This window comes from Molothrus aeneus, chromosome 3 (assembly GCF_037042795.1).
Source record: "Molothrus aeneus isolate 106 chromosome 3, BPBGC_Maene_1.0, whole genome shotgun sequence".
Classification (NCBI taxonomy): domain Eukaryota; kingdom Metazoa; phylum Chordata; class Aves; order Passeriformes; family Icteridae; genus Molothrus; species Molothrus aeneus.
In genome coordinates, this window is record NC_089648.1 from 43795365 (window position 1) to 43814659 (window position 19295).

General features: G+C 36.0%; 1 protein-coding gene across 1 annotated transcript in view; it reads left to right on the forward strand.

Moving 5' to 3' along the window:
• RYR2 (ryanodine receptor 2) overlaps window positions 1-19295 on the forward strand; it is a 384696-nt gene that overhangs the window by 193270 nt on the left and 172131 nt on the right. The window contains exons 12-19 of the mRNA XM_066546800.1: window positions 598-762; window positions 1814-1935; window positions 3880-4063; window positions 4743-4878; window positions 7437-7532; window positions 13420-13538; window positions 13909-14042; window positions 17593-17834. Coding sequence (XP_066402897.1) covers window positions 598-762; window positions 1814-1935; window positions 3880-4063; window positions 4743-4878; window positions 7437-7532; window positions 13420-13538; window positions 13909-14042; window positions 17593-17834 — 1198 coding nt within the window. The remainder of the gene's footprint in view (window positions 1-597; window positions 763-1813; window positions 1936-3879; window positions 4064-4742; window positions 4879-7436; window positions 7533-13419; window positions 13539-13908; window positions 14043-17592; window positions 17835-19295) is intronic.

A 19295-nucleotide genomic window follows, 5' to 3' on the forward strand; every position in this document is an offset into this window, starting at 1 on the left:
AAAGCTGTTTGGGGTACTGCATTTCCTCTCCTGAAACAATTTCTGTCTCTACAGGACACCAGCTGGAATGATGTGCTGTCATGCCATTAATAGTTTGCAGGCCAATCATGCAGAAATAGATTGCTTTTTTCAGGAAGTACTGAGCCCATTGTTGGGCAGTGACAGGTTAAAGGCCATCTCTCAGTTGGATGGAGCTCATCTTTTCCAGGCTGGGAAAAACCACAAATGCTCAAGAAAAGTTTGTGGAGATTAATACCTTCTACATCTAAGGGGAGTCAATGTGTCTGGGGTTGTTTTGCAAGCTCTTATGTTTCAATAATATCATGTACTATCAATTATGATCCTAATTCTTTCCTGTGCAGGTGAAATGAATACACACAGCCTTTCAAGTTTAACAGGCTAGGTTTTTTCATGATATTTCTCTTTGTCTTTAAAGCCTAAAAGTTACACTTTCCTATTTTTTTTTAGTAATATCTTTGAAGAATTATCTCAAATATTCTTTCAGGTCCTGTTCTGGATAATTTTCTAATATTTAATTTTTTATGCAAATATTAACACATTGGTTATTGTTCATATATACCTTTTTTTCTTCATCAGGAAAAGTTGGACATAGGGACAAGAAAGGAGGTGGATGGAATGGGAGCACCTGAAATAAAGTATGGGGATTCAATATGCTTCATACAACATGTAGATACAGGCTTGTGGCTCACATACCAGTCTGCTGATGCAAAGTCTGTAAGGATGGGTTCTCTGCAGCGAAAGGTAAGCTGTAAACAGGAATATATTTCATTTACTCATAGGATGGGTGGGGGCTGGGGGGTTGGGAAGTGAAGGAAGCTACATGAACCAGCTAATTTCTGAATTTCAAGTATTTTAAACATGCTTGCCAGATGAAAGACTGGGGTTTTCTAGTCACATATTGAAAAGTTAAGTGGTGTACTGAATTCTCAAACTCAAGACCTGAAGAAGGCTGTGTGTTAACATTATCTCAGAAATAATGATACATCTCGATATATTTGATTTCAAACTAAAGTATTAGTAACAATGTATAGAATATGCAAGATTCTCTTCAATGTAGTTTGGATTGAGGAGGCTTTTAGTTGAAAGTATTTTTTTTCACATTGTAAGTGTATTGCCTTTTGGGCTAGAATGTTCAAGTCTTGAGTCCTGAGAGTTTTCTTTATAGAATAATCACAGCCAAGCTGAATGCTAGCTCAGAATCATAAAGTAGGGAAAAGATTCTTTTGCAACTTAACACTGTAGTGTTTTCCATGTCTATTTTAGGTAGCAGAACTATACAGAACAGAAGTTTAAAATATTTATGTGGAATGGATTGAGCTATCCAGTCCATTAGAGCCATGATAACTAGACATGAAAAACCTGTAAGTTATTGGAAATGACTCAAAGCATGATCAGAAAAGACCAGTGGCACCCTTAGAAATGAGGACCAGTAAAGAATATCTGTTGTGACCTTTTCTGCTTTAGGGATTTGCTGCTCTGTAAGGGAAGTGCTTTTAGTGTTGATAAAGGCAAAGAGCAAACAAAAACCCCTCAGTTGTTTTTTTTTTAAACAAAGCATGTTGTTTGCAAAAAGCTGTAACTTTGAAATTATTATGGCACTGAACCTGCTGGCTCAGTACAGGTGTGTTCTTGGACATGAGAAACTAAACCATGGAATTATCTGTTTTTAATAAAATTGGTTTTTTTGTTTTATGTGACTTCATAATTTCCTAGCCTGCCTTCCTATATGAGTTTTCAGACTTCTTATTTAAGGTCTCATTTTGCAGTGACTGCTTCTTGCTTTTGTTTCCAGGCAATAATGCACCATGAAGGGCACATGGATGATGGTTTAACACTGTCCAGATCTCAGAATGAGGAATCCCGTACAGCACGTGTGATCCGTAGTACAGTCTTCCTTTTCAACAGGTTCATAAGGTGTGTTTTTAAAATGATCTGTTCATCACTTTTTTTTCTATTTAGTTTTATTCAAAGTTGCCATTAACACAACAGGGAACAATTTATCCTTCAGAAAAAATAGATCAATGCTTCTCAAACTGGACTTTATGTCAATTCTTTGTGTTCTCAGCAGATGAGCACTTCAGCAGATACTGGTCAATTTTTTTTCTCTATCTTCTAAAATTAATTTATTGCTCAATCTTAATTTAAATGCATAAACATACTGAAAATACAAACAAACCATAAAGAGGTTTTTCCCTGCCAAAATTTGCTTTAAGTCATGTGGTGCATAAATTAGCTTTTTCTTTTCTAAAGGTTTTTAAAGGTGATCTTCCTTGAAAAACCTGGAAGAGTGAGATAGCTGTGTAACTGCAGATCTGTAAAAACACAAATATACTGAAGAAATTCATAGTATCAAGGAGAAGTTTTATTTAAAATGATACCTTCTTTCTACCAGCAGATTACACTTTGCTTATTTGTTCCTTTTTAATGCTGCTTGTTTCCTTAATATTTTGAAACATGAAAATTTTATAGTGATTAGCCACTTAAAAATCCTGTCAGATGTATGCAATTTGCATTTATCTTCCTATTCCTAAATAATGCTGATAAAATGCTAATTCTCAAATGCTTGTGATTTCAGTAATTGATGAAAGGCCCTTTCATCAGTGTAGCTTGCATTAGAAAAAGAATGATATGCAGTAAGACTGTCTGGAATGATAAGAATTTCATAAAAACTCATTTGCCACAAGAAAAATACAATGTGGGAGATGGTGACCTGAAGCAAACATGTTCTAAATAAGGGCACAGACAAAGACGCAGACATATCAATTTGTTGAAAAGCATATTACAAGGTACTTAAAAAAACCAGGATAAAATCACCTGTCAGGAGAATTGTCTACAGTATGACATTTGAAATACAAAAGAAATGTAAGCCGTAGGTCACTTTGTAAATAATACACCTTCATAGAAGCTTCTAAGAATGCTATAAAAGATAAAGACAGAGAAAGGCAATTTAATGATAAGGTTTACAAATCAAGATATTGCTAAATTACAGTGGAGACTTTTGTGGAGTGCACAGAGAGTCCAAGGCAGTGTTTAGCAGTTTAGTTTTGGCAGGATGTTACTTCAAGAAGAAAAAGCTCAATTGAAGAGGATGAAAATTATTCTTTTATGTGTCTGTTCCAGTTCTTCCTACTGAAGTCAGTAGAAAAATTGTGCTTTGGATAACATGCTCACAATAAAAAAATTAAGTTTTAAAGGTAACTTTTGTAGCTATCCTTTTACAACTTTGCATTATTTGCAAAGGGATTCAGCTGAGCAAGGGGCAGGTGCAACCTGGATAAGAATAGTCAGCCCTTTACTTCTAAGAGAGAATGTTCATAGACTTCAGCAAGGCTAAGCTTGAATTGGATATCAGGGAAACAAAAAAACTAATGAAGTGCTGAGACAGTGTGTGTACAAGTGCTTCATCTTTCCACACTGAAAAGGCCTTAAAAACAGGTTAGTAGGTTAGAGATGTGTTTGAAAGCCTCCGTGGGCAGCCTGGACCCTCCACAGCACCGCAGGACTGGTCTTTTTAACTTGCATCCATTCCAGTTTCATGATGTTTTGTACTGGTTTACAAACTTCTCTTCCTTTTTTGCTCTGCCTCTGAAACTGCTACATCCGTAGGTAGGATATTAAAATGAGTTTTTTGGATTTGAAAAAATATTACCAGAAATAACATTTTTCGTGCTTTCACATTTTGGTTGGGAAAGAAAGACTAGGTTGTTAAATGGAGAATGGGCAGATATGAAGAATTTTTGACAAGCTGCTGAAAGAAAGTGAGCTGAGGCATCTAAGCAAACTTTGCTTTTAAATAAATAGTTTGAATGATAAAGTAAATTATTTTCAATTCTCAGGAGAGTTTGCATCTTCTTGCAGGGGCCTTGATTCTCTCAGCAAGAAAGTGAAGTCTTCCACCATTGATTTGCCAATTGAGTCAGTCAGTCTGAGCCTTCAGGACTTGATTGGCTACTTTCACCCCCCTGATGAACATTTGGAGCATGAAAACAAACAAAACAGGCTCCGAGCACTGAAGAATCGCCAGAACCTCTTCCAAGAAGAGGTACTTCTCTCAGTTTTACTCCTGATTTTCTACTACATTGTCTGCAAGTATACTTTCACAGTATCTGTAGTGTTGATGTCTAATATGGATTATGCTTGCAGTGGGGTTTTTTTATCCTATAAGAGTCAAACTATTTGCTACATTTGTAATCTCTCTAGATCTGGTGTTTTTCCTGCATGTTTGAAGAAATACATTTATGGCCTTACTTCTTTTTCCCTTTTTAATAAGATTAGATTGTGCCTTGAACTCTACCCATAATTTTCTCCTTATGTGTGAATCAATTCTTTCTGTTATAATCTCTTGATGTAGAAGGGTGCTTTGGTTTGCTAAGCATTCTTTAAGCATTTTGTTTAATATCATGTGTTATTTCTCTGGTAATAATAGTTGCCTATACTTTGTCAGATGCCTAAATGTCCTACAGAATAAAATCTTGCCTAAAATTATGTCGGTAATACTGTTTATTTTTGCTTTAATTTGACCATCCTAAATGGGAGATGTTTATTACCTCCATCAAGGAAAATTTTCTGTTGGGATTGGTTGTTTGACTTCATGCACATACTCTTGAGTTTTGCATATCTGGTCTATCATGTTTTGTTTTCTTAGATTTTTGAAATCTTTTGTGTTTGCATCTAAAATGACTTTTTTTTTCCTCTGATGATATAAGCTTTTTTATTTTTAGGGTATGATCAACCTTGTTCTTGAATGTATTGATCGCTTGAATGTATACAGCAGTGCAGCTCACTTTGCAGATGTAGCTGGGAAGGAGGCTGGAGAAGCATGGAAATCTATTCTGAATTCTTTGTATGAATTACTAGGTAAGACATATTATGGATTACTTGGATATTTTTAACTCAAAATAGTAAAGTATTTTGAGTAAAAAGTAAAATTTTTTCTGTACTACATAACTGTTGTAGTACAGAAAAATTTCCACTGTTTAGAAACTTAGAATACAAATTAGGTAAGATTTTTGAATTTGTAGTTATTTGGTGTATTGACAATCAATTAAAGAAGTTGTGTCAAGAATTATAAACATTTTAAAGTATCCAAACTAGGTCCAGAGAGTGAGCATCTCCATTAAATCAAATGATGACCTTTTGGGCTGTAGGTGGTAGATGATGGAGTCTAAAATTCTGTGGTTTGGTTATTCAAAGATGTAGGGTAGAGTTGAATTTTTTTGTTACAGTTCAGTTAATCTCTTGTTACATTAAGCACAATGCAAACTGGAGAGAGTAGTGGCTTGATTTCCAATTGGCAAGGCTAGAAAATTCCTTCCGAGGAGTCTGCCTGTTTTGTACAAACCATTGCTTCCATGGACTTGTAGTGATGAGACAACACAAGCTTTTGTTGACTTCCCAGTCTTTGTGCCCCTCCTGTCCTCTGATGTTACTTCTCTAACTGCATTATCTTCTGGCAGCTAATGCTCAGGAAGCTTGGCTTTGATCTGGCTATGATGAATTTGTACATTGCTCTGTTCTGAATAGTGCTGGATCTGTACAGTAATTACATGGATGACAAATGGATATTGCTTGCTCAGTCTTGCTTCAGCAAAACAGTACTTTGTTTTTTGAGTCTGTACATAAATAACAATAAACTGTAATGCCAGAATTCATGTCTTTTGTCATGTCATTGACGTTGTGTTGTATTTCACTGTGATGAGAATGAAGGCATTTATAGATGCTGAGACTGGATACTATCACATATAAAAATCATATAATCTTAGAATGGTTTGGGTCATAAGAGAGCTCTAAAGATCAGCTAGTCCAGCCATCCTGACTGGCAAAAAATACTTCCTTATATTCAATCGAAGTCTACTGTCTTTCAATTAGAAAAAATTGACATATGTCTACTAAAGCATCTGTCCATTCTCTATTACAAATACTTACATTCACTGTGAACTTGTACTAGATCCTTTTGCATTACAAAAGAATGTGCAAGAGTATGTGCAGTGATGTGATGTTAATGTCTGACTGACCACATCATGGTTTTTATTTCTTTCAAACTGAATGCGGGTCTTGTTTGGAGTAGTAGGCAATAAGAAAAGCAACTGTAGGATGTTATTTTTTGTTTGCAGTTTAAAGTGTCTGTGTGCCTCATTGAATGCATAGCTTTAACCAATGAATACTAACCTTTCACAAACTTGTGCTGAGCAGCATTTATGAAACTATCTGTGTCTCATTGCTATTAATGAAGTTAAATTTAGTGGTGTGTTAAGCACTGAACTGTTACTGCCTTCATTTTATGTTCCTACCTGAAGCACAGTGAGATTGTGTGGCTTGCCTATAACCAGTGAAAAAGTCACTGTCAGAAACAGGTGTTCCTTAGTTCTGGTCTGTGTGTTTTAACAAGATGTTCCCCTTCTTATGATTTCCAAGTATTTTCAAATAACTGTGGTCGTGATTACTCAAAGGTATAAGATTACAGGGTGCAAATTTTTTTCTATTATATAATACAGCAATAAAATGGATTTTGTTTGTTTTGTTATTAGGTTTTCATTTTCCTCATCAGAAAACTGGTGAGGAAACTGCCAGTTTACAGAACTGTCAGTGCTCCAACATTGCTCTTCCTCTTTGCTGATAGAGACTTACAAGATATATATGACATTAAAATAAGTTTAGCCTGTTATAAATAAAGCAGCATAAAAACATAGTAAAAATATACTACAGTGAGTTTGTGCAACAACAAAACACAGATTTTAAGAGGCTGTTGTCTCTTAGCTGGACCAGAAGTCTCTGCTCCTGGAAATAATCACAGAAACTTCAGGTTGAAATAATTTGTTGGTGGAACTGGAAAAAAAAGCTTAAGAAAACCAGTTTGTGCTGTTTCACACACTGAACAGAAATCTTTGTGCCTCAGTCCTTTCTTGGAGTAGAGCAGAGGCTTCTCTGAGAGCCTGTGTGTGCACACATATATCTTGTTTTACTCCTCATTACTCCTGCACAAATGTATTGTAACAGTTGAAAATAATTTGTATTTGTCACCCATGTTGTTGGCTTCTCATGCTCTGCTTTTGCAATGTTTTCTGTCATTACAAGGATACTGTTTTACAGAAACTTGTTTCTATAGTAGCAGCTGACTTCTGTGGTGTAAGTATGGGCTTCTTCATGTAGAGCATTTGGTATGGATTATTGAGATGATTGTAGAGCCAAAATAATTCAAATAATTCTCTAAAGGTCAACTTGATATAAAAGGTATTTTTTATGCTGAATTTTATCACTTATATTATTTAAATTTAAATCTAAACATCAGTAATTAGAGCTTAAGACTCTATCTTACTGGACCCTTTCTGACAAGAGAAGACAGGAGGAATTATTTAAATTTAAATGCACTTATAACTTTGATTTAATTTCTCTCTCTTGCTCTCTTTTCCCAATAGCGGCTCTGATTCGAGGAAATCGTAAAAACTGTGCTCAATTTTCTGGATCTCTTGACTGGTTGATCAGCAGATTAGAAAGACTGGAAGCCTCTTCTGGTATGCTTTTTAGTATTTTAACTTCCTTATTTGAGCAGTTCTAAATTCTTTAAAGTTGGCAATATACTTGTTCAGCCTAATTATAATGAAGTTCTTATGAGACCATAAATTATGTTAATAAAGTGAGATTTATATTTGTAACATTTTTTTACATACTGATTTCAATTGTACTTCTACTTTAAGTTCTGGCAGTCTTGCCATTTCCTTGACCAATTGGATATAGTGTTACCTTTTAATTCAGACAAAGCATTTGATAAAATAGCTGTTCAATAGTGTAAGTTAGTATTGAGTTTTTTTCTAATTCTGCAAGTCTGCTTGTTTTCCAAGATTTGCATCAAACTAAATATGACAGAAATCATATGGAATGGATGTAATTTTTTCTGCCTAACAGTGTTTACCTGTTTGTAATACATTTACATTTCCTTTTGAATCACCTCTTTTGCTCCTGAGGTGTAAATTTCTATTTAAAGTTAACAAGAACTATTTTTTCAGTAGCAGCTGAGTCTGTTTTGCTTTAAATATAGTACTTTTTATAATTTGTTTAGAAGGTACCTTCTTGAGACCCTTTCAAGACTTCTTTTTTGTAATAGTGCTAGAGTAAGTTGAAAGGCCACGAAGATTTGTAGTCAAACCAGTGGGAAATATAGTTACAATAACAGTGTTACATACCTCTCCAGTTACATATTTGTAACTTCTTCCCATCATCTTCTTGGTTTAGTGTCATGTGTTATTCCATGAACTGGAAGGAACATAATGATTGAATAAAGAGTTGTCCTCAGGAAGTGAAATTGCATTCCCTGTATGATTCTTTCCTGTCCTCAGTCATGTGTCTGCCACAGATGGATGGTGTGCTCAGGAGTCTTTGAAATATTAAGGCCAGGAAGGAAATATGTCCCCCATTGCAAAAGTTCTTTGTTTTACATTAGAAAATGGTAAACATAAAAAAGTCACAGGCAGAGCACAGCCTTTTACAGTGGCATTAATAAATGAAAAATACCCTGCTATTGCTTAGTATTTCACATAGTTCCAGGAGTTGTCTCAGTGCAGGTCACCATTTGGCATGCATTAATAAATTTCTTACCCTGGTTGAATTCAGTGGATCAGCAGCAGTGAGAACAGATGTGTCCTATAGTAAATGAGGTGTTTGTATTCCCCTCAGCTTTGTCATTAAACATTCATAGGCATTTTGTTTATTTGCCATGAATCTGTTCCTGAGATGAACTGACCAACAACATGGGAAAATATTGTCAAATGTCAGTGGCAGGAGTGCTCTCCCTCTCAGAGCTGAGGGTAAACTGGCACAGCATTCACTAGCTGATTGACAAGATCTGCAGTGGTTCATTGCTCTTGTAAAGAGCAGTTACACACTGATGCTTCTCCTCTTGCAGGTTTTTCCCTTTGTCAACTCTTGGGGCAAGCAGAGAGTTTAAAAGTCATTTATTCCCTGGGCTGAGAGTGGTATAGAGACTTTGAAGCATTTGCCCATGTAAGCCCCTCCAGACAGCAATGTTTTATGGAAGTACTTTTGCAGAGTTTTCTTCCATGTTTTAAATGCAGATCTATGGCCTTAGAGCAGGGGACCTGTTTTACTGCAGGATTACTTCCTACTCCTGGCATGCACCTGATCTGTTTCAGCCTGGTTTATTTATGCTCTGAATGCTTGAGCAGCTCAAAAGATGAGGCAACAGAACCACGAGAGTCTTTGCCTGTATCACTACTTTAGTTCTCAGCTAGTGACTCAGACAGATGGCTGCTTATAGCATGGGTGTCTAGTTAGAGGTTTGCAGATCGTCCTGTCATTGCAGCTGGTACACTAGGGTTGGTGATCCTAACTAAACAGATGTCATAACTGAACATAATTTGTGTTGGTTTACATTATTGTTTGGGGAACCTGCTCTGCAGATGATGCGATCTCCTTGCTCTATTGAGCATTTGAGTAACTGAATTTAAACTGAAACAGACATAGGAAAAATGTCAAATTCATAGGTTAAATTATTTTTCCACTATGCTCCACCTTTCATGTGACAGCATTAATTTAAGGAGAATGATCTCACAATTATGCATTTGCATGGGATTTGATTGCAACTTGCTTAATTTCAATGTATATCACAAGATCTTAATGGTGAAACTATTTCCTAAAAGACCAACTTTTACATCTGAAACTCTCAGGGTAAGGGCTTTCAGAAATAATGCAAAACTTTTTGCTCAGCTTTTAGAGGTTCAAGATGAAATTTTTTATGACAGCTCTAAAAGTGCTGTGTTATGTAGTTTCTGTTAAGTACATATGTATTTTTAATCTCAAACCACAAAGATTTGAGAATTAAAAACTTAATAGTTTATGATAGTATAGTAAGGTATGAGATGCATTCTGTAAACTGCAGAGTATTCTGATACTGGTTGCTCTGGGTAGTGAACCTCCTGACATGCTACAAGAACTCTGAATGTACTAATGAATGTACTAATGTACATTCAGGGTATGTACTAATGAATGAATGTACTAATGTTTGAATGTACTAATATTTGCAATACTCATTTGTTCTGAGTTTTCTTCTAGGAACTAGGCCACTTGTACTCCATCCCCATGTGTATTGGTAACATAACTTCTATGTTGCCTCCAAAACTGATTTTATAATAAAGACTTTTTTCTGGTTTTGAGGGAGTCAGTTATAAAAGATGCTAATTAGGCTGTCCTTTTGTTATCTTGAGAGGCACAGTAGGTTTAGCTTTTAATATGTAAATGTAATTTTCTGATTTTTTTTTTTTTGTGGGATGCTTGCTTGCCAGATTTTAAGCTTTATGGGCTGAGGGTATTCACTGTTGTAATTTGCAGTCATAGACCTTCAATAGGGAGAAATACTGGCTTATATTAAACCTTTAAACTAAGAATACTTGGATACATATATTCACATAAAATAATTTTTTTTTCTAAGATACAGTGTTTATGAAGAAGACCGTAACCACATTCTGTTAATCACATCAAAATGTTCACCTTCAACATTAAAGTTGTCAGCTATGTCTCCTGCATGTGTTTTCTTGAATGTATTGCAATAAAGATTTGATGCTACCAGCTATTATGTATAAAATTCCTGTTTTCACTTTTTTCTTGTCCTGGAACTAAAAGTGTTATGAAAACAGAACAAAGCCATTAAACATATAAACAGCAACAGTGAATTGATTGTACAAATTAGATCAGGAATTGATTCATTTCCCAAGCTTCACTGAAGCAAAACAAGGAAAATTACTATCTGTTCAAGTAGAAATATGTCTGAGACTAGACCGTGTTAGAAGTGAGATATCACACAGCTGCAATGCAAATGCTTCAATTTTCTCTTCAATCCATAAATTAAGATTAGATTAGTCTTTCACTTTGAAATATATTCTAGATGGGATTAACTAGCCTTACTATAATTTTTATAGGCAGTAAAACACAGGTAAAAAAATAGAATACAGCAAGTTAATAATCTAATGTTGAGGAATACATTCAGTGCAGGAGGCTCTGTTTGCAGCATGCAGTTGAGCTGCTGCTTGTGCTCTGGGTGAGGTGAGAAGCCTTGAACTGCTGACTCTTAGCACAGCAAAGTAACCTGTAGCCCAGGCAGCTGACACTCATAGGCACAGAAGGAGCCAAGGATCCCCAGATTTCTGCATGCTTAGACTGTAAGGGTATAAAAGCCTAGGAGCCCACAGACTGTTCTGAGTTGAACGGTGCCAAACAGGATCACTGTGTCCAACTCTTACATAAATGATCTGTACAGGGATTGAACCCACAGACTTGGTATTAGCACCATGCTCTAACCAGCTGCGATAATCTCAGGTTCTGGTGTTGGGGATCTGTTCTTGGTAGCACCCAGCTGGAGTTAGCTTGTTAGTCATTGTACCATAATGAAATTATTTTAAGGATTGGGGCATCTGAGATTCTGCTATGAAAAACTTGGGGTTGAGCTGGCAAGGAAACTTGGTCCGACTGTGTAAGTGTGGGGTGTGTAGCTCTAAAGGGGCTGTGGTGCAAGAGTGGCTGCCAGAGCAGCTCCTGAATGGTTGGACAGGGAAGTATCTCTGACAGAATTATCCTCTAAGTATATTAGATTCAAATGCTTACTGCTTTACTGCCTTGAGTAACTCCAATGAAATTGGAACAAGTCTGATTGTCTTTAATATAGATAATCTAAAAGTGAATCAGTCTGAACAGACACTGTACACTCACATGCAATTTTTTTGCTGAAACAGAGGGAACAAAGCATATTTGGTAATTAGCATTCAGATGCTATAGTAATTCAAGGAGGTGCTTGGGCAGCTGGACCTAATTTACAGCATACATTTATTATTGAATGTTTACATCTTCAAAGGATTTTTAATTCTGTTATTGAAAATATTAAGACTACAAAATGAATCCTGTGTACTATTTCAAGACAAAAGGTTATGACTCTACCTACAGAAAATTCCAAGGATATGGTTGCCACACTTATGGGGTGTCATTTAATGCTGAATTACTATTTATATTGATAAATATGTTTCAGTGCTAGAATGAGTGGTGGCAAATGTCCAGTTACCATGTTTTGAATGACAATTTTGAATGGTGATTTTTGTGAATTCGCAGATCACTGTGACGCACAAAATTGTTAATCTTGTTCTAGATTACCCCTCTAGATTAAGCATCCTTTTGTAACACTTTTCTCACCTCCCTAGGTTTACCCCTGATCTCATCTAGTTTGTAGGCTGGGTGGACTGTGCTACTGCTATGTTGCTACAGAGCATCTGCTCTTTTAGCTGGCTCTCATGACTTTTAGGTTTTTACCCTTTTTAACAATATTGTTACTGACAGTATTCATAGAATCATAGAATGGTGGAGTAATGGAAGTGCACATCTATTGCAACACAGATTATACCACTGCCAAAATGAAGTTTAGTATGTTATTTTATTTATCATTAAGGCTTCTTGTGCCTAAACCTTCAGGGCTATGGAATCACTTTGGGAGCTCACCCCTAGCTCATTACCCACATGTGTTTTCTCTTTGTATATGCATTATTTTGTCTACAAATATATTAATCAACACACTTTGTTTGAAACCTGTTAACTGGATGAATCAAATGATCACTTATCTGTTGTCTTTCACCTTTTCTACATTTCAGTCCTTGATTAATCCCTACTGTTTATTAGTGATGACAGCCTATGTCTCTCAGACCTCTGGAAAAACCAATAAATAGTATGGGGATAAATGGTGATGGTAGTGTAGGTTATCTGTAGCAGCTGATGTTCTCTTCCTCACAAGGATCAAGAAGAGCCAGAGCACTCTCACTGAGAACCATCAGACAAAACCACTATTTTTCCCACATGAAGGGGAGTTTGCAGCGCTACAATTTCCTTGAATGGAAAGAGGGCATGGCAAAGAGCACAAGACTCATACTATGGATTTTGTTTGCAAGGATTAAACTGAGTGTTTGGAGATGTGGCTTGAATAAAGGGCTGAAGACAGAATGAGGAGAGCTGTACATTGCTAATATGCGTTGCATATCTCTAGATTGAAGGCTGCTTCTCAGCTTTCCTTCAGCTCCTTTGTTTTCTCTCATTGTGGCCTCAAATGTAGCAACAGAGAATGATGAACTACATGTACAATATTTCCCTTCCCCAAAGGCAGAAGATCCCAAAGCAGGTGTTGATTTGGTCCAGTACACATTTTGGGAGTTTGTTTTATTTCCCCATTGCAGAGAAACGTTTTAAGGCTGATGATTCTTCATGGCAGTAACTGCTGCTTTATTGGGTTTGTTTGTCATATACGATGATTTTTGGAACTATTTCATGTTCATGAGCAACAGATTGCTAACTATTATGTATAGTTATGACATTATATGCACATCGATGAAATAATTCTTTTTTTTCCCCCCCCAGGAATTCTAGAGGTTTTACACTGTGTGTTGGTAGAAAGCCCAGAAGCTCTCAACATTATTAAGGAAGGACATATTAAATCAATCATCTGTCTTTTGGACAAGCATGGAAGAAACCATAAGGTAGGTAAAGACTAAACAAGTATATTTAGATGAACAAAGCAAGCTCATTTTTCTGTGTGGAAGTTAATTTCAAATACTTTAATGCTGTTTTGATAATGAGAAATAAAACTTATCCAAAAATGCATAGAAGCAGTTGGAAGAAGCAAAGAGAAATATTACCTTCTTTTTGGCAAAAACATTGATACATAACAATTTGTGAGGGAAGTGATTGTTTTAATGTTAGGGGAATTTCAGAATTGTTCTACAATAAAACCACTGTGTTGGATAAATTACATGTCATTAACAAGGTATAGAGTATTACATTGCCTGACGTAATTAACCATGACAATGAAAAAGTATTTAAGATTAAAAAAAAAAATCTCTTTTTCAGGTTTTGGATGTTTTGTGTTCCCTGTGTGTTTGTCATGGAGTAGCTGTGCGGTCTAATCAACATCTAATCTGTGATAATCTCCTGCCAGGAAGAGATCTGCTCTTACAGACGCGCCTTGTCAACCATGTGAGCAGGTACAAAGAAAAAGAAAAAAATCTCTATCTATGAACGAAGAAAAAAACCCCAACTTGAGCTTAAAAGAAATAGTCACTACAGAAAATATCTTTTACTTCCAAAACTTTTGTTGTGATTTGTTATTCTTTTTAAAATCCTCTTTAAAGGATTTTAAATTCCCTTTGCTGTAGTGAATAAATTTGAAACGTGGCTCAGTGAGAGCTGTCACAAACTATAGCTGCCCTAAACTACTTTAAGCCTGCAAAGCTGTAGTCTTTTCTAAAGATTATGGTCTAGATCTAGCTGTGGATTCAAAGTATTGTCAGCTAATGTCCTGTGATTGCCTTTATATTTATGATCTTGAGGTCAAAATTATGATTCTTTGGTCAAAGTTAAGAATTTAGTGCTAAACACCTTCATCACTGCGCAGAATATTTAGAGAGCGCCTTCACCCTTCCTTTCACTTTTGAAGCTACCTTCAAGCAGACATTAATAACAAGATGAAGCTAGTAACATCTTAAATTGGTAAAGTATCATTTACAAGTATTTTTAAGTAAATAATAAATACTCTTTTTCGAGAGTTTTAATTGATGCTGAGGCCAAAGAATGTGGCCTTGTGAGAAGATCTGTGGGATCTTCTATCTCAAACTTGTTTATTTTTAAAAGTCTCAATCATTGATTGAGAATGAAAATGGAAATACAGAAATAGTACTTATAATTCAGAGTGTGTAAGATTTACTAGAGGCTGAAAACCATAAAAAACCTACACTGTATATTATAAGGAGGATCTGGGGAACTGATTGTCTCTCTTTACTTGGCATTGGTGGGGCCACACCTGGAATACTGGGTTCAGTTTTGAGCCCCTCACTACAAAGAGGACTGTGAGGTGCTGGAGTGTGTCCGGTGCCCAGCAATGGAGCTGGGGAAGGATCTGGAGCACAGATCTGGATCTGAGGAGCCTGTTTTTTTTACTCTGGAAAAGAGTAGGCTCAGGACAGAGCTTATCACTTACTACAACTCCCTGAAAGGACGCTGTGGCCAGCTGGTGGTCAGCCTCTTCTCCCAAGCAACCAGTGACAGGACCAGAGGACATAGCTCCAAGCTGCACCAGGAGAGGATTGGACATCAGGGAGAAGCTTTTCATGGAAGGGGTGGTTAAGCATTGGAACAGGCTGCCCAGGAAAGTGGTGGAGTCATCATGCCTGATAGTGATCAAGAAATCACACGACTTAGAGGCACTTAGTGCTGTGGTTTAGTTGTCATGAAGATGCTAGATCAAAAGTTAGACTTGTTGATCATGGAGGTCTTTTGCAGCCTTGGTGATTCTGCAATTAGTGATTGAGCTTCTGGGATGACTTTGGATCTTTTACAAGGAACACAGACTTGTCTTTCCCAAAAAAGGTGATAGAAAAGCATATTAGTTGTTCCATATTTTTGCTTTGCATCAGAAAGGTGTGAATGAGAAGATTCTTATTCTTGCAGTTATAAAAAAAAATATTTTCTTCAAAGGTCAATAAGAACAAGGAATCATTGAAGAAATTTAGTGTTAGACAAAGACATGTATACTTTGATCCGAAAATATTTGCAAAAGAACTTTCCAGGGTATTACTGGAACTTTCTAAGATATTGCTTTTTAACATACTTTTTCATGGAAAATTCTATTCACAAGCCTCTTTTGAGCAAGAGGAATTTGGCTGATAAGGTTGATTAAGTTGTGAAGTCTGGGCAAAAGCATAAAAAGGTGCTACTCTGTTTAGGCTGAAAAGAGTAATAATTTACAAATAATATTAATTTTCTGTAAGATAGATTTCTCAAACACATTTTGGTTTTAAGTACATTAAATTTTTATCTTGGAACAATGTGAATAGTATCTATACTTAAACATTTGGAAAAAGACAACCCATGTGCTTCTAGAAGGACAGTGTATTGGTCTTACCTGATAAAACTTGTTATTTTATAAGCAACCAGATCAGTAGAGTCTGCTTTTACACTGACTTGTATTTAGCTACCCATACCAGCCTTTCTTCCCCCCCCCTGCATTCCCTCTACCAGAAAGCACACTGAGACTAGCTTAGAGCTAAAATTTTTTTGATTAATCAGCACGAATGGAGAAAGAAAATATTGATACAAGTAATAACCCAATCTAGTGGAGGAATGTGAAGACTACATACACTCAGTCTAGAAATTTAAAAGATTTTTTACAATATGGGTAACCAGCCATTGAAGAAATATAACTAGTATTGATTTTGGATGCTTCTGTGCTCTATGATTTTAATTCAAGATTGAATGTCTTAGTACAAAGCTGACACAGAAATGACTGCCTGAAGAGAGATTTTTTTGGTATGTGAGTCTATCTTCAATATTATCCCCAAAATCAGATTAGAAAAGCATAGGTTTCTTTCATTTTTTTTCCTCCCTCATGACCTTATGATATGACTCTACATATTGCTCTTCAGCTAGATATTGAATAAGTACAGTAGTAGCTTGCCTTTTTAAAGTAGCCTTGTGAAGTACTGTTAAACCAGCAGCAGTAAGAGCATAAAATTGATATTAAGGATTTCTACAACCACTGCAAATTACTGAGTTATACAGGACTTGGAACAAAGAAGGAAGGGGTACAAGAGAATTTTCAAACAGAATGACTCTTCACTTTTGTATCTTTTAAAATGTTACTCTCTTGAATGGATAAGTGTTACAGAATGCAGTTTGCTATGTAAAATTAAACCTGCAATGTGTACTTACTACACTTACGTTGGTAACTGGTGAATAGCTGTGGGGTTTTTTTTGCAGGATTTAACATCTACTAATTGTTCAAACACATAAACAAATTACTATTTGCATCTGAGTGAGAATACTGTTTCAGTTACTGAAGCACACATTTTTTTAACTTAAAATGTATAGACCGTTTTTCACCAGAAAAAATGAATGAATAAATAACTAAATATACTGCCTTCTGGGAACTAATGTCCAAGATGTTGCCTAGAGGGTGCCTCAGCTTGTTCAGCGCACAGATTGCCATCCATTGTTACTCTTCTCAAGGGGGCATAAATGGCACAGCAAGCTGAAACCTGGTAGAATCAAGAAGGACTATACAGATTTGGGAGTGCAAGTGAAAAGTATTGGAACTGAAGATACCTCTTTTTTTCCATTTTTCCAGTTAGAGGAACAGGTGCAGCCAGGAGTCACATGCAAAAGCCAAAGGGTAATGGGTACAAGTATCTCCTGGGGAAATTCTGATTGGAGAAAAGAGTAACATTTTTCAGAATGAGAAGAATCATTCATTGGAATAATCTTGCTGGGGAAATGGTGGATTACCCAACATTGGGCACGTATAAAATTTAGCAGGACAGTATGCTGGGCCATCTTGTCCTGACTGTGCTTTCATCAAGAGAGGTTGCACCAGATGCTCCTTGCAGTCTTTTCCAACCTGTGTTTCCGTGAAGTAAAATTACTTCCGTTGTTTTAATTACACAAAACTAGCTTGAAATTTCAGTCAATGAAAAGTACCAAGCAGTTCATCTTGTCCATGAGATAAGATTTTAATAACTACTTTTATTCTTTCTGTTTAAGCATGCGACCCAACATCTTCTTGGGGATTAGTGAAGGCTCAGCCCAGTACAGAAAATGGTACTATGAACTTATGGTGGACCATCTAGAGCCCTTTGTGACTGCAGAATCAACTCACCTGCGAGTGGGCTGGGCTTCAACAGAAGGCTACTCACCCTACCCAGGGGGAGGAGCGGAATGGGGAGGAAATGGTGTTGGTGATGACCTATATTCCTATGGCTTTGATGGTCTACATCTGTGGTCAGGTATTCTCTTGGGTATTTTGTGGTTATTGGTTACTTTTGTTTAAACATTATAATTGTGTTTGCAATCCCAGTGAATTTGGTTTTAACAGCAGCAAAGTGAATCATTTATTTCAGCTGACACTTGAAATATACAGAAACAGTACCCTATATCAGAATATGATTTAAACTGACAATGTCCATTGAAAAAAAATTGGTTTGTATGAAGTAATGCAGGTAGACTAATAATTTAGATTTCAGCCTGGGATTTTGGGGGGTGGGTGGATAGGGGGACTGTGTGTTCATGGTAACTATGAAAATCTTATTTAAATCTTCAAAGCTGCAAAAATTGAAGTACAACAAACAGTCATCTGGATTTGTAATTCCTCTGTGGTAGTGTAAGAACAGTCTGAGAGATTTAAGTAACAGGACTCTTCATTTTAGATTTTTGGGTTTTTTTTCATTTTTTTTCAAGCCAGATTTTTATTATGAGTCTTTAGAAGTTGAGAGATACTTTAGAGGTGAAGAAGATTTTAAAATATGTTTTTTGCCATACATTTAAAACAAGGTATTTTTTATGTAGTGATGTTTTATTTGCATACATTAGGACTGATTACTGCAAAACTTGCAGAATAACATTCCTAGCTTGCATGTGATATATTTGCTCAGGTATTCATCTTTAAAATGTTCTTGGCTTACTTTGGATCCAATTGTTAATAGTAATTTATGCATGAAGATTCTAGGTTTAGAGAAAGCCGAACTGAGTATCTAAAGCATTTTTATTTATTCTTGATTCCACAAATACCTTATTCTCTCTTCAGACAAGGTTAGCTTAGCAAAATCAGAATAATGATAGCTTGTTCTCTTTTTTCTTAATCTTTTTCCCAATTTTTGACTTTTGTGAAAAGATTCCCAGATATAATTTAGTATAGGTAGTCCTACAGTTGGACAGTCCTGAACTTTCTGAAAGGAGATTTTACTGTGATTTCACCTTGCTGAGAAGATTTTTTTTTTCTTTTGATTTTTGAGAGATTATTGGGTAGTGGTGAACTAGAGAACAGCCTGGAAACTGTGAAAGGCTTTTTAGATTGGCAGTTCTTTCCACTATAAAGTTATGAGCAAGTTTTCTTAAGCACCTTAGCAGACAAGAGAGATAATTTAGAGAGTCAGCTCCCTCATCCAAAGTTTTTGCAGTTTTGAGGCATTGAAGCTTGATACTTGGAAATTAATGTAGTTTTACATTTCAAAAGAACTTTGCAATCAAAATAGCAATGGATTTTATTAATAAATAATAGCATATCAACTGGAGTGGCATCTTAGGCAAGAAGCTGCTACTTAGCCTCGCGTGTGTAGTGAGAATTACTTTGGAACAATGATGCATAATTAATGGTCTCATTACAAGTGTCGTGACTGAGTTTGACAGAAAAAGTATTATTACAGAAGAACCTGAAAATAATGAGCTAACCAAGATAGCTTTTGTACTTA